This window comes from Poecilia reticulata, chromosome 23 (assembly GCF_904066995.2).
Source record: "Poecilia reticulata chromosome 23, P_reticulata-male-v2, whole genome shotgun sequence".
Classification (NCBI taxonomy): Eukaryota; Metazoa; Chordata; class Actinopteri; order Cyprinodontiformes; family Poeciliidae; genus Poecilia; species Poecilia reticulata.
In genome coordinates this window covers 20,080,374-20,096,772 of record NC_088852.1, presented here as the reverse complement: position 1 = coordinate 20,096,772, position 16,399 = coordinate 20,080,374, and the positions used below count along the sequence as shown (strand labels likewise).

The 16,399-nt window shown below is 41.8% G+C and overlaps 1 protein-coding gene across 1 annotated transcript in view; it reads right to left on the bottom strand.

Annotated features, from left to right (window-relative positions):
- The window catches only part of ppp6r2a (protein phosphatase 6, regulatory subunit 2a), a 61,951-nt gene that overhangs the window by 27,822 nt on the left and 17,730 nt on the right, over positions 1-16,399 (bottom strand). The window contains exons 2-8 of the mRNA XM_008401192.3: positions 8,229-8,396; positions 7,741-7,995; positions 5,892-6,078; positions 5,664-5,801; positions 5,502-5,567; positions 5,286-5,398; positions 2,992-3,105 (exon numbers count right to left, since the gene is read on the bottom strand). Of these exons, the coding sequence (XP_008399414.1) occupies positions 2,992-3,105; positions 5,286-5,398; positions 5,502-5,567; positions 5,664-5,801; positions 5,892-6,078; positions 7,741-7,967 (845 nt within the window). The 5' untranslated portion in view covers positions 7,968-7,995; positions 8,229-8,396. The remainder of the gene's footprint in view (positions 1-2,991; positions 3,106-5,285; positions 5,399-5,501; positions 5,568-5,663; positions 5,802-5,891; positions 6,079-7,740; positions 7,996-8,228; positions 8,397-16,399) is intronic.

Sequence of the window (16,399 nt, the reverse complement as noted above, 5' to 3'; positions counted from 1 at the left end):
TAAATATAGCAATTAAGGCAATGCTCCAATGGCAAACAACGCTCAACTATGAACACTGACCAAGGAGTAACAAGCAAGAAGTAGCCAAGCACAAGACACTGACTGTTCTCACTCCCTTTCCCACTGCATTAAGTCAGGCAGCACAGTGATGTAATGTCTGCCACCACGACATGTGACGAAAGCAATCAAACAACAATGAGCATGCTCTGTGTGCTCTTCTGTTCTTGTGTTTTATATATTCACTAGTTAAATAAATATAAATGCATATAATATTAAATATTAAATAAAATAATAACTGCAGTGTACACAGAGCAATACAAGAACAAAGAACAACTCTCAGTGAGGCTCCAGTCCTATCTTCTTAGTAAAGAGTCATTCAGAAGAATTGGATATTTGGGAATGTCACATCACTGTACTGCAGACTTTGGTAACAGCGTTGTCCCATGTATGTGACACATCAGTCTCGAGTATTACATTAGTAGCCACACAACCATGCTCCCAAAAAAGAACAAACGCACCCAGTACAACAATTTCATTCTACTGGCTTAGAGGTTGCCAGGCAACGGTGTATTCTTTGTTCCAAAAGCAAGCAGAAAATGTTTTGTAAGCGAACAGAGAGCGTCAGGAGAACAAACATTACTAGTTTTCAGAATAAAGACATTAATCCTGCTTTCAAAATGAAAATGTAAGTAAAAGTATTCAAAGTTTTGAGAACAAAAGACAAGTAATTCAGACTGAAAATGTGTGCTCTCAAATTATGGTAGAAAAATTCCCCCATAGACTACATTTAATGAAGCATTGCAAATAAGATCAACAGCTTGCTCTATTTGAATGGAAAACATGTAAAAACACTGATGTTTAGCAGAGGTGACTGGCTCTAAATGTCTGATGGAAGTTCATTTCTTTTGTAAACTTGAAATACAACAGAGGAGGAGAGTATAAAAAAATGCACCGGATTTCAGCCAGTGAGGAATGGAATCAATAAATGGAAAATAGTAGATGCACATACAGTGACTGGTCATCAAAGTGAAACTGAAAAAAAATATACCATTTATCACATCACATTACATTACATTGCTTCAGTCAGGAGAACATATAGTGAACTGTAGGATTCTGGGAAAAAGTAGAATGTATTTGGGAATTGCTTTGACAAACACCAGTTACCAGTTCAGAAAATATCTTATTAAAACAACTTTGTTCCTTTTGGTGATTCACACGTGCTCACAATAATGTGTACCAACATATCAAAAGTAAAACAAATTTAGACCAATGTCACTGTATAACTCTGATGTATTGTCAAATCAGTTAGTTTAACAAATTTTTCTGAGTGGGCTTAGGTGCTTTTTAGCTTTTGGTGTTGCAGTTTTGCTGACCTGCCTTGTCACGAATTCGCTCACTTCTCTCCTAGTCTAGTTAGCTGAAACTTTGCAAGAGGAGAAGAGAGAGGCGGGCCAAGGAGTACTGAGAGATTTCATCGGGTAAGGCCCAATGTCTATCAATAAAATCAAAAAACAGGCTGTCGTGGTTGAAAAAAATATATTTTAATATACTTAAAATATATTTTAAATTTTTTGTTAAAATATGACAGCCATGGGTCACCCCAGTCATAGAGTATGATCGCAGTCATATTCCTCCCCTGAATGGGAGTTCAAACTGAAGACAGGGTTTTTTTCTGTTCAATCTGACAGTGGCGGGCATTGCTCAAATTCACATGCCACTTCATATTTTTACCCACATTTGGCCAGTGGGGTGGTGCTAGTTTCCACCCCAGATCTTAGTGCTGTCAATCATGATTGTGTATAGGGCTTTGTAATAATATTGATTTTGCGATATATATATATATATCGATATTTTCTTTCCTAGAAAAAAAATTGATATTCATCTGCAATTATCGTAACATCCAACTGTCACCTTGCTCACTCACTGCTTGCTTCGCCGGGAGAGTGATTAGGTCATCAGGCTAAGAGTAATTCCTTCAGATGTTAAGTGTCAAGGTTAAAAAGGTATCAAACTATTCAGAGCTTGGTGCACTGTACTTATTTTACAAATGCATGTAAACTACAGTTTGTACTGTTTCAATTAAAAGAAACATATTTTCTCACCACTTCTTTGATTCATTTTGTCCAGCTGTTGACTTTAAGTCTGTGTCCATGTCCAACCAGAGCAAGGTTGGACATGGACACAGACAAAATAGTTGGTGCTTTTAATCAGTTTTCAGTTAAATTAATTCAATCCAACTCTATAACAGTCACAAAATGTCACCAAAATTACTCTGTCCCTCTAAAATCTTTCAGAAAATCGTAAAAGTGTATTGAATTGTATCGCTTGCCAAATATCGCAATATCGTATCGTGAGCAGAATATCGTATATCGTATCGTATAGTGAGATTATTGTATCACTACAGCCCTAATTGTGTACACACTGCACAGTTTTTCTGGAACAGTAAGATGTTTCTCCGCCATTAGCATATTAAGCAGCACGTACATTAAGGAGATTGGCATCCCTAATGCCTTCCTTCTAAATCTGATTGGTAGTTTTTGACAGGGTATATTTCTGCAGACAGCAATAGTAGCACTGGGAAAAGGCAGAGACCGATTTTTTTTCACAAATTATCTATCTCATATTACACTGTCATGACATGGTGACAGTTTTAACAACTATGTAAAAAAATAAATCTTGTGTTTATAAAAGTTATATTTTGCAGTTTTAAAAGTGAATGTATTGCAGCTTCAATGCATTAACCTGGACTTTAAATTTTGCACCGTGTACTCTAACGTGCAAGATGTGGTTTCAAGTAATTATCTTCCTTTTAACTTTCAACTGGTAAAATATCTAATCCTGACAGCTGAGTAATAGAGCATAATTTAAAAGACATAGTGGGCTCAATACTTCAGCTGGTCAAGTCTGGTTTGGTAGCATAAAAGGGTACCACTAAACAAGAGGTGGATAATAATCTCATGGTTGCTTGATGGGAATGGACGCGATACTCACCCAGACCTTCTGGTTTCCAATAAGGTAAGTAGCACTTGAGTTCCATTAACAATGGAGGCCTCACTCTTCTCCCCCTCAAACATATTCTTGAGAAGCCCTGTTACAATTTCCTGCCTGGAAAACATGGAAATAGCAGGCAAAAAAAAGCAAGTATACAAGCACAAGTCTTTCATCGGTTCCTGTAGCATAAGGAACTATTCTGATTAAATACACAAGAATTATCTAAAGAAAAACTACTGTTCAACAGGCTTCACTGAGAGAAACCTGTTACCCTTCCTTTTACATCTGTAGCCTCCGAATAAGTATACCATAAAGCAGGGATGAAAGTAGTTTTAAATTCTTGGGGGTACTATGTATATCTCTCTCTTTGTGTGCTTTGGAGTTTCTGTGCTGATGAATTTTTTTGCGAAGCGATAAAAGCTGGGTAGCTCTTGAATTGCTACAAAATGGAGCTGTATTTCCCTCAGCCCACTGGCTGCAATGTTGACACCATGAGATGCCATGAGACCTAAATTCTGAACATCATGGGCATGGAGTGCATCCCAGTTCTCCATGTCTGGCATATAACCATTCATTTTAGCTTTTAAACTGGTTATATTGTTCCTGTGTCCAGACAGAGGGATAATCAGTAGGTCTAGCATCATGACTTGTTTGTTCTGAAGATCCTGCAGCTTCCACTTCTCTTCCTAACAAGGTACCTCCTCACCCTGGCTCTCATACTGATAGAAGGAACCACAGAGCTCTGTGAAGTTAAAAGCACATCTTCTGTAGTTGGGATATTTTTCCTAAAAAAGGTTTCAGAGGAATCACCTCAAACCAGATGTTGGACTGGATTTTATTTCAATGTTATTTGTGAATGTTAGAGCCTCATTTTCAACAGTGGAGCTATAAAGGTTGAAAAAAGTTGCTATTTTGGAGAAAGTCTCATCAACATCAATATTTCCACTAAATAGGAGGCAAAAAAAAATAGTTTGATAGAGGAAAAGCCTCACAGACTCGGAGCTCAAAGCAAGATGCCAGAGAGCACCAAACTATTTTTTTTAGACAACTAATTTTTAATTTCACATAATTATCACGGTAGAAGCCATTTGTTTGTTAAATAATTAAACATATTTACTGTGTTTGATGTTTGTTGTGAATGATGTATACTCACAGACGAATGAGATATTCCAAGTCATTTATTGAATGTTCAGAAACTACAGCGGCTGTGATGCGCCACAGCAAAGGTAAACAAAGGTAAAACAACCTGAACAGGTGATCAACTCAAAACCACTCCTACCTTTTTACTCTCCCTCTCTGTCATTTAAGCATACGCGTTGCCGTGGCAACCGCCTGCCCCCCGCAAGCAGAGCAAAGACTACGTTAAAAACATAACATATCCTTACAATATCAGGTTTTCAGGCCGGATATTTATTTTGCAATTATTAATACATTTAATAAATAAAACAGATTTTTATTATAAATTAATTAAAATTTCATGAACGCAGCAGTGGTTGGTTAGTTAATTTTAAACTCCTGCTCTGCTAGTTATTTAGGTAATGGAACTGAAACGCACAGAATTGCACAACACCTTGTTGAAACAGTAATTACAGAGATTATTATTTTTGTTGGGTCATTAATTTGAACACATTTTGTTGATTTTTTGTTGTTGTTCTTTAATAAAGTTACGAATGTTTTGATAAGCGAGTCAGAGGAGGATGTGCTGGTCTCAGCGTCCTGGCGGCGTTTAGTTTGTCACTTACCGCCGAGATTGACTCAAAACCTTCCACAATCGACGTATTGTAAACTCTACTATTATTATTTATTACTATTTATTATTATTTTTTTCTATTATTTATTTAATTTACTATTGTAAACTTACTGCTCTAGTAAAGCACGAACAGTTCAGAAACAACATGAAATGGGGAAAAAAAAAGCTATTTATTAACTGATTAAGTCGCGTTTTAGATTGTTCTTGAAAAACTAATCAGTCACGGCTGATGGGTGCACATTTTACAGTAGACAGTCGCTCCTCTCTCTTGCAGGTACCGCTAAATCTTTTAGGGGTACACAGTACGCGACCGTACCCGCCTACTTTCACCCCTGCCGTCACACGCTTTTTAAAATGACACTAAAAAGGATTCAATGCACACAGAGAGATATGTTACCAGTATTTTTATGTTTTATGATTCCTGGGAATAATCATACCCAGGTTTTTGATTTATATCTGGAGATCAGTATTGACATACTTTGGTCTGTTTGTGCTTGCAATGGGTGATTTTGTTCTATGAAACCAACAGTCATCCAAAACTTACGACTCCAGTACAGTCAATAGTGGGTCACACTCCACATTATCAGGCATCTGATTGGCCTGATCTCGACTAAGGCGGATGATATCACAAAGTGTCTGGGACGCATTTGATTGTCTCTGAAAATAAAAACAATTAATTAATTTCAGAGAGGAATGTTTCAGTTAATTCTAAAGTACTAAGTGGTAGTAAAACCGAGTAGGTCTGGCTGAGATGACATACTTCTTCATCATTGCCAGTATGAATAAGTTCTATGAGTCTCTGTACCAGCTTTTCCTCATTTAGCCACTGGAAAAGGACAAAATGCTTTCAGAAATTGTTCCTTAGACTTTTAAATGGCAAGCGTTTAATTGGACAAAAAACAAATACTTTTTGGTAACTTACATGAAGCACTTCCTGCCTTAAAGGCGCAGGTTCCACACAACTGATAAGGCGAAGAAGCAAGTCCATCATGGCAGAGGCATCAATGTGTTTTAGCACCAAACCAATAAAGCCTTCCTTTTTCTTTAAAAATGTGATAACCTGAAAAAAACATAATGAAAATTTATTAGAATTTTTGTGGTGACCAAACAATCGATTCCAAGATGAATTCTTAGACTTTTTTTAATGAACCTGTTCTGTTTTCCTCGCAATCAGATTGCCAATGGTTTTACTGAAGAAGCTGGCAAGTAAAGGATTAAGAGGCGGCTCGTTATCCAGGAATTTGTAGAGCGTCTCAAGGAGAGATTCATCCCCACCGAGCTTATCATTAATAATGGACACATCTGAGGTCAGGAGCTCACAAGCTATATTTGGAAACCTTCCAAGACAAAATCATCACAGTCAGAATACTTGTTTGTACAACAAAAACATAACAGAATGGAAGTATTTTCTTGTAATAAATTAAATAAAATATTACACAAAAATAAGATTTTTTTTATGAAAAAGTCAACTGATTTCAGAAATAAAATTCAAAGAGGGAAATTCATTTTATAAAGATTAGTTGCTCATAGAGTAATTTCAAGTGTTTATTTCTGAAGAACAGAGGCTTCTGGGTTTCCCCCAGTGTGTGTGTGTGTGTGTGTGTGTATGTATATATATATATATATATATATATATAAAAATAATATTAACTGAGTGAAAGATGGCATGCACAACCTAATCAGCTTCATCGGCTTCAGAAATGAAATTATCGCTATGCTTACATGTACATATACACACACACATATATATATATATATATATATATATATACACATACACACACACACATACATATACACACACATAATATATATATATATATATATATATATATATATATATATATATATATATATATATATATATATATATATATACATACATATATATATGTATATGTAATAAGCACGACATGCCGGCTCAGACGTCGCCCGGCCAAACAAGGTCTGCGTCAGGTGCTGGGGAACCAGAGCACCCTGATGAAAAGTGGGCTACTGGAACAAGACGGAAATGGGCGAGAGGTGAAAACATGGATCTGTTGGAATGCTACTACTCAAGTAATCCTAGTCAGAGGGGCTACATGCAAAGACTGTGGGAGGAATGGTCAACAGGAGGCTGAGAGACAGATGAGCAAACAATACAGCCAAACTGAAGGCAACTATTAAAGCAACCTAAGCTTCCATTACTCCTCAGGTTCATCTCTCCCATTCCATGCAGCATTGATTCCATAATTTATGCAAAAACATCCATCCATCCATCCATCCATCCATTTTCTTACACCCTTGTCCCTCACTGGGGTCGGGAGGGGTGCTGGTGCCCATCTCCAGCTAGCGTACCGGGCGAGAGGCGGGGTCACCTTGGACAGGTCGTCAGTCTGTCGCAGGGCAACACAGAGACACACAGGACACACAACCATGTACACACACACTCACACACCTAGGGGCAATTTGGATAGACCAATTAACCTGACAGTCATGTTTTTGGACTGTGGGAGGAAACCGGAGTACCCGGAGAAAAGCCATGCATGCACAGGGAGAACATGCAAACTCCATGCAGAAAGACCGGAGCCGGGAATCGAACCCAGAACCTTCTTGCTGCAAGGCAACAGCTCTACCACTGTGCAGCCTATGCAAAAACATGAACTGACCAAATATGCACATGATATACAGCAAATTAAACTTTCATAGCAGGCTGACATTTCTGAGTTATAACGGTTTTCTGGAGGGACTAAACGTCTTTTTTGAGAGACTGAATTTTGGGTTTTAATTAGTTGCCCCTTAATCCAAAATTGACAGAAATAAATGTTTGACATATATACTGAACTAAATTACAGAATTAAATGAATTTTCTCTTCTTTTTACCATCAGGTTTATGTTCTAATTATCAGTCTCTTTTCTACCCTTCCTTGCAGCCTGCATGACATTCCAAACAGAATATAGTACTTTTAACTGCACATCGATAAATTTTTTCCCCTGCTACCATTAGCAGTGGGTCTCACTTGAAGCGGCTTCTTTCCTCTAGGTCAGCAGGGGGCTCTGTGGTGATGAGGTTGACTAGCTCTTGCATGCAGTGGTCCTGAGAGAGGAAGAGAAGCAACCGTCTGTTTTGGGCCTTGCACTCCTGCAGGACGTCATCTTCCTCCATCAGCTCTCTTAAGGTCACGTCTTCTTTGTCCAGCAACTGGTCGACGTGGGAGGTGGTATGTAGGTCAAACTTCCAAAACATGTTGGCCGCTGGAGTGGGGAGCCTAGGCCTGGAAAAAAAGAAAAACAAAAACTAAAAAGCAGTGAACCCCTTAATGTTTCATGGAAACTAATCAGGAACAATAAGCATCTTTATATGATTAAAAGCATAAAAATATGAAACAAATGTAGAAGATTATGTGCATTTCAGGACAACATAATCCTGTTGCAAATAAATGTAATCATCATCATTTCTACAACTGAAACAGGCCAGAAGTGCCCTGTTAAGAGCTCACACACACACCAGTGGATGAAATCTGGATCTCTTTAATCAGACCTCCCCCACAGGTAGGCAGGCATTTGAGTTTATGCAGACAACAGAGTGCGGTGAGGTGTTGCATTTATCAGCATGGGTCTTTTCTTAAAACACAGGCCTCTTTAGGAGATGACACACTGTGACGCTCACCATAACCTGCAAAAGACCAAAACATATATTTTAGCAGAGCATTCATAAGAGATTTTAAATCTGCAAACAAAAGAGATGCTAAGAGATTTAACCATTGCTAGCTCATGATGTGGTCTCTATTTATTTATAATCTCAAAATTGGTAGAGTGGGATGTGAGGTTATTTGCTTTAGACCCATTATTTGAAGAGAATAATAGGAAAAGAATGCACCAATAAACAGACAGAGATAAAAAAAATTTTTTTACATGAAATGTATCAAAACTAAGAACTTCCATCATTTTCAATCTATGGAAACTTCAACCAACAATTGCTGGGTTTCAGACACGTGACCCGGATAACGCGTTAAATTCAGATAAGATCCGGAAGTGGATTTCTCTGGTTCAAAACAACTCAAAATTGATCACGAGTATGTTAATGCCCTAAATAGGCGGAAACAGACGAGGCATCTCGCAAAAAATACAGGATATGATCTGTATTATTGATAAAAAAAAAAAACGACTTCTCTTATAATCTTGAGGATTTACCAGGTGTCGAGGTGATCCACATAACTATCGGGAGCTGCAGAGTTCATATTATACGACAAGCTAGAAGAGTTTTCAAAAGCCTGGGAGAACACAATCATTTAGTTTCAAGTTGGGCCAAACATTTAGGATCAAAAGAAGCATTAACTGGCTGTCGACTTATTTATGCTGGGTGAGCATAAATAATAGAGGTGTGCCGATCGATCGGTCACCGAGCATAATCGGCCGATTTTCGTGAAAAAGTGCATGATCGGTGATCGGCAATCATTGGCTCTTGTTGCCGATACCAATCACATCTCATTTCGCAGCCTGCCTGTGCAGCTGGTCTCCTCTTTCCTTCACACTGCGCAAACGCGCAGCAACAAATCCTAAACGATGTGGAACTATAACGCACTGAGTGAATGGGGAAGTTTGCATGTTGCGGCGGAAAATTGAAGCACGTCAAAATGCATCAACATAACAAAGCTAATACGACATAAAAACAATGCCATACTTGACGGAGTTTGGCTACATCGAGGCTCACTGCAGTAAAAAAAAGACATATGGAGGATCAGATAGCAGGTAAAGCAGCGCACAGCTACGAACACACACCCGGATTAGAATGGCAGTAAGGACGCTAAACAAATAACCCGCAAAATTATTTAAGTCTTCGAGCTGCGATGTAAGATGCTGGTTCTGCTCTCGCTGTTGAACCGCTTCTACGCGCTACAGGTAGTAATATTTCACAGAAGGAGCGCCGCTTCTGCTCCACCTGGTAGTGACTCTCACACCGAACCTCTGTTTAAAGCTGCAGCATCTAACTTAAAAAAAAAACATTTTACAGATGTAAAGCAGTGCACAAGTGTCCCAAAAGAGGGTGCTGTTGGGACCACCGCAATCCTGGCATGTTTGTCCTGCCGGGGACACCGTAGTGCAGGGGATTTTTGTGCGCGAACTGCTGTATTCCTTACAGTGTGTTTACTGCCTGTAAGGTAAGCAGTAGCTCCGCTAGCCCGGTGTAAAAAATGAACATTATATATTTCTATTTGTTCAGATTGCCAGTTAGGCATACATTACATTTTCTTTCTGGTGATGTTTGATTGTTTTGTGATGCTTGATTGTTTTATGACAAAAAGCGGTTGAATGCTGACAGTGTGTTTACTGCCTATAAGGTGGACGAAATAAACGCGCCAAGGTCTCCCACAACTAAGATCGCTGTGTCCGATTCCTCTTTTCTGCATGGATCACATCCCATCTTCACTCACAAATAAAACACAACGCAGAGTTCATAGGGTGTCTTCCACCAGCGGTAGATCCAAAGAGGGAAAGCCTGGGTTACATCTTGGTGCCGTGACCCGGATTGTGGTTCTTGGAGACCAACAGGTTGGAGGGAATTTTTTTGTAAAAAAAAAAAAAACTTCACTCCGGTTGATTGTTCCTGCTGTTAAACATGGGCTTCCTGTGTATTGTGTAAAGATTTGAATAAAATGTTGTGGTGTTAATTTGTTTTGTGATAGTACGGTAATGTAAAAAAATAATAATAAAAAATCTGTCCAGCTAGCCAGTCACAGAGGTCGTTGTGTCTCAGTATTGAATATTCATAACTGTTGTGACGCTTTCATTTTTTTAAAATTTTCTTTTAAATCTCTATAAAATGTGCTGAGCAGTGTGTTGAATGTATTTGCCGTTATTTGCTACAAAGAACATATAGTAAACTTCCTCAGACATAGACACATGATCTGTTGTGCTCATAATTCTACATAACAGTAAAAAGTAATAAAGAAAGAAGGGGTAAATATGTGGCATAATTACTCAGCTGAGCCTCTGAGTCCAGGATCTCTGTCAGGGTCCCAGCAAAATAATCTCAGTGCCATTCAAGGTCACACACAACTGCAGCCATGGGCACGTGAAGAGCTGCTTACTCCTCCTCCTCCTCCTCATTTATCCTTTTATAGTGACCAAAACCCTGTCTCCCTGCAATCGTCTGTTCCTCCTCTCCCTACCGCACCAGCCCACCTTGGTCATCAAAACTATCCCAATGCATCGCAAAATGCATCTCAGTTAGTGCAGCAGCCCAGCGCATCACCTCAAGCGGAAGGGCAGCTTTTGGGACGTAGCACCCACACCTATCCAGACCACCTACATTCCACCCCACACCCCCAGCCTATCCAGGTAGGCTTTCAAATACCTCCAATGGCCAGCTGTGCAGCTACTCTGCTCTCCCCAGTAACAGGCAACCATTACCCAATTACCCAGACCCCTGTACCAAATTTCAGGGCCCCAGCAGCTGCGAATGTCAGTAATCCTGTTCCTGCTGCACAGTCCATAGCAGGCTCACAGCCCAGACCCACATTCCAGCCCTCTCAATCTGTTGCACCTAGTTATCAGGGTTGCACCCAGGGGGAACCACAAACACAAAATATAGTCGCTGCAAACACCGGGGCCCCCAATTCAGCTCTAATTAGTTCCCAGTTTGCCTCATATGGAGCCTCCAACTACATTGGTCCCGAGCAGGCCGGTGTACCACCGCACATGCAGCCGCATGCATTGGGGTTTAACACATATGACCGCTCAGGTGCTGCCTCATACATCCCTCTACCCCCACCTGCTGCCATCGCCTCGTATGCATACCATCCTGACCCTCAGTTAAATGACTCTGGGAGGACTACCATCAATCCACGCCTCCCCCAAGCAATATATGGTGGTTTCCTGCAGACTCACCAAGTAAAGAATGTGCAAGTCTTTACTGGTAATGCAGACAGTAAAATGCTGGTGGAAGACTGGATCCGTGATATGCAATACCTGTTGGATGCCATTGACCTCCCTGTACGTCTTCGCTTCTCCACAGTGGTTCGACACCTCAATGGAGAGGCCAGGAAGCTGGTTCTCAACCTGCAACCCAGTGAACAGACCCCTGAGAAGGCATTTACCGAACTGAGAGCAGAGTACAGTGATACTCACGGCTAGTTAGATCCTTTAGCTGACTTTTATGAGCGGAGCCACAGGTCATGCGAGTCCGCCTGCTCATATGCCATAGCGCTGGAGGCAATCTTGCGGGCTGTGGAAGAACACCAGAGGGGTGGTAGGCCCTTTCCAGATCGAGATAGTAAACTGACTCGTCAGTTTTTAAGAGGGCTGATAGATGAACAGGTGTTTGCACGAATAGCTCCCATGAAGCCCATGTTACTGAGTTTTAGAGAACTGCAGTCTGAGTTACGAAATATGGCTAGAGAAACAAAGAAGTTCCAGCCACAAAATAAAATAAAGAAGACATTTACTCAGGTGCAGATGACCTCAGAAAGCTCAGCGGTCAAGGTGGAAGGAAAGCAGTGCACTTCCGAGCTCTCTGAACTGACTGAGATTGTCAGAAAATTAGCTCTTAACCAAGAAGAGCAAATGGCCAAGCTGTCCAAACTGGAATAGAGTATAAAATCCTCCCAGTTACCCTCAAACACATTTCCCTCATCAGCAAATTCCACAAGCCACAATTCAAGTGTTACATGTCATCGCTGTGGAAACCGAGGGCATATAGCTAGATTCTGTCGAGCAGTACTTCCTGATTCCACCTCCACCAGGACTCGCCCCGCTTAGTTGTCAACCTTGGCAGAGGAAATCAACATGCCCCCAGCTCAGGGTTTAAAAGCCTAAAGCCCATGGTAGCAGGGGCAACCATGGGCAAGCGGAAAGCCCCATCCCCAGATGATAAAGGCAATGCTAATAGAGCAGAGGGCACTCCTCCGGTGGGCCCAAGAAATGAGGGAGAAGTAGAGATAAATGGCATTAAATGCAGGGCTCTTATTGACTCTAGATCTCAAATCACAAGCATCACCCATAGCTTCTGGCACAACCACCCAGACCTTCAAAAACAGAATCTGCAGTCATCCAAAATAACTATAGAAGGCGCTGCAGCTCAAAATGTGCCTTATTATGGTGTCCTGCAGATCAAACTTAAGGTCTTTGGTGAGGACTGTATGACTGTCCCCACATTTGTTGTCCCTGATTCTGAATATCGCTCCACAGTGCCTCTGCTCATAGGAACCAATGTTATCATGCATCTAAAAGTCACCTACAAGCAGTTTATGATGTCGAATTCCTCCACAAAATAAAAGAGAGTCATCCAGAATGGCATTCTGGTGTGATGGAGGTGGAAAACACAGAAGATCAGATGCACGGCATGGTTGGCCCTGCTGTCTTCACTGGTCGGGCTATCTGCATCCCTAGTGGTAAAGAAGTGGATGTGAAATGTAGGATTAAGGCAGGTCCTCAGAAAAAAATTTATACTGCACTGATTGAAAGCCCTTCTCCACTCCAGCTCCCCCAAGACCTACTGGTGGCTAAAGTTCTCACAGATGTAAAGAGGGGATATGCTCCAGTCAGAGTCATGAATGTGTCCCAGAAAAACATCACTATTAAGCCCAACACTCAGCTTGCCACAGCCTTCTTGGTGGACAAAGTGGTTGAATCCTCTGGCACAAATGGAGACAAACATCAAGGCGAAATGGAAAAGGAGCTCTGTCTGAGCCTGGGTCAAGTGGTGGCAAGTTTTGAAGTGGACTTAGTTGGAGCAGCAGTGGAAAATGAAGACCAGCGTGCTCTCCTCAGGAAACTGGTGGAGAAAAATGGGGATGTCTTCTCCCAGAATTCTATGGATTACGACCATACAAAGACTGTGCGGCATGAGATCCCTCTGGTAGACCCAAAGCCATTTCGACTTCCATATCATAAGATCCACCCTTCTCAGTGGCAAGAGGTGAGGAACCTTCTGACAGAGATGGAAGCTGCAGGAGTTATCCGGCCGAGTAAAAGCCCATATGCATCGCCAGTGGTGATTGTTACTAAGAAAGATGGGTCATTAAGGCTTTGTATTGATTACAGAAAACTGAATTCCTGCAGCACACGTGATGCATTTCCTCTGCCTCGAATTGAGGAAGCATTGGAGGCACTGGGGCAAGCTAGATACTTCTCCACACTGGATCTCACATCAGGCTACTGGCAAGTTGAAGTGGCAGAACATGATAAACACAAAACTGCATTCAGCACACCCATGGGGCTTTTTGAGGTCAACAGAATGCCATTCGGGCTCCAGAATGCCCCGTCGACGTTTCAGAGGTTCATGACATGCTGTTTTGGGGATCTGAATTTCACTCACCTGCTCATTTATCTTGATGACCTCATAATATTTTCCAAAACATTTGAGGAGCATCTGGAACGCCTCCAGCTGGTTTTTGATCAACTGAAAGAACATGGGTTGAAGTTAAAACCGTCAAAGTGTCAGTTGGTGAAGAAGGAGGTGCAGTATCTGGGCCACATAGTGTCTGCGGAGGGAATCAAGACAGATCCAGAGAAGATCAGCAAGGTAAAGAACTGGAAAACGCCCACTAATCGTAAAGAGGTCCTGCAGTTTTTGGGATTTGCAGGGTACTACAGACGCTATGTGAAAGGTTACTCCACGCTGGCTGCTCCCTTGTACCGTCTCACCTCTGGCGACCCCAGAAAGAAAAAGAGAAAAACACATAACACACTGATTCTGAGCGACCCTATCTGTGGACTGATGAGTGCGAACAGGCGTTTCAGCGTTTAAAGGGTAGACTGGTGACAGCGCCAATACTAGGCTATCCAGACTACAACCTACCTTTCGTGCTGCAGACTGATGCTTCTGGGGAGGGACTGGGTGCTGTGTTGGCTCAAGTTCAGAATGGGGTCGAGAGGGTCATAGCTTATGCCAGCAGAGGCTTAAGCCCACCTGAAACCAGATATCCAGCACACAAGCTGGAATTTCTGGCCCTAAAATGGGCTGTCACAGACAAGTTCTATGACCATCTTTATGGACGTTGTTTCTCTGTCTTGACTGATAATAACCCCCTCAAATATGTTATGACAACAGCCAAGCTTGACGCCACGGGGCAGACATGGGTGTCCCAGTTGTCATCGTTTGAGTTTGACATTCAGTACAGAAGGGGACAGAACAATGCAAATGCTGATGCTCTTTCACGCATGTCCAACCAAGAAGTCACACAGATCTTACAGTCATGCCCTCAGCATGTCAGGATAAGTGAATCAAAGCCTCCAGAGCCCCGGCATACAGTCGACAACACTGCTGGTTCAAAGATCCCAGATAGCTGTGTTTTCCCAACAGTGAATCAGCTGTATTTGGATGTGGGAACGGATGCACTTCCAGCAATGACGGTTCAATAAATCCGTGCAGAACAGAAAGATGATTCCATTATTGCCCAAGTTCTGTATTTCAAAAATGATAACAAAAAACCACCTCGAAGCGTGAGGATCGGCCTGGGAAGACATGGGAGCCTTCTCATAAAAGAGTGGAGGAGGTTGGTGGTCAGAGATGGCATCCTATACAGATGCATCACATATGGACAAAGAGGATGCATTGAGCAGCTCATCTTGCCAGAGAAGCTGCGGGTGGTGGCTAAAACTGCTCTGCATGATGACTCGGGTAATTTAGGCTTTGAGAGAACTCTACAGCTGATAAGAGAGCGATTCTACTGGCCGAATACGTCCCTGGATGTCAAATCGTGGTGTGAGCAGTGTGAAAGATGTTGTCTTAGGAAGACCCCTACAGGCACTATTGGAGCTCCTCTAGTCAGCATCCACAGCAATGCCCCCATGGAGCTTGTGTGTGTAGACTTTCTCTGCCTGGAAAAGTCAAAGGGGGGCATTGAAAACGTATTTGTTGTAACGGATCACTTTTCTCGTTATGCTCAAGCCTACCCCACCAAAGACCAAAAAGCACGCTCTGTAGCCAAGGTTCTGTGGAAGAACTTCTTCTGCCGGTTTGGTTTTCCAGCAAAGCTCCATGCCGACCAAGGACGCAATTTTGAGAGTGCAATTGTAAAAGAACTATGCAAGATCACTGGCATCACTAAGACTCACACCACTCCATATCACCCACAGGGCAATGGGACCACTGAAAGGTTCAACCGGACCCTAATGAATATGCTGGGAACTCTGCCGCCCCACCTAAAGCTCAGGTGGCATGAATATGTGGATGCCATGACCCATGCTTACAACTGCACGAGACATGACTTTGAGACATGACATGACATGACTCAACATACTATTTAATGTTTGGAAGACATCCCAGACTTCCAGTGGATCTGGTGTTTGGGACCTCAAACTCTAATGGCCAAGCGAGCTACAGTGACTATGTGCAAACACTCCATGACTGCCTGCTGGAGGCTTATGCACAGGCTAATCACAGTTCTAGGATTGCCAAGGAACAACAAAATAAATACTATGATCAAAGATCAAGTATTCAGCCCAGGGGACCGGGTGCTGGTCAAAATATGTCATGTGGAAAGATGGCAGAAACTCGGAGACGGAGACAAGTGGGAGCCATGTCCTTATATTGTGGTGAAGAAACAGCCGGACCAGTGTACGTGGTACAACCGGAGGACAGTGGCCCAGAAAGGGTGGTTCACAGAAATCTTCTCACCCAGTGCATTTTTATCCCGGTAGAGGAGGTGAGCAAACGTACAGCCGAGGAGGAGG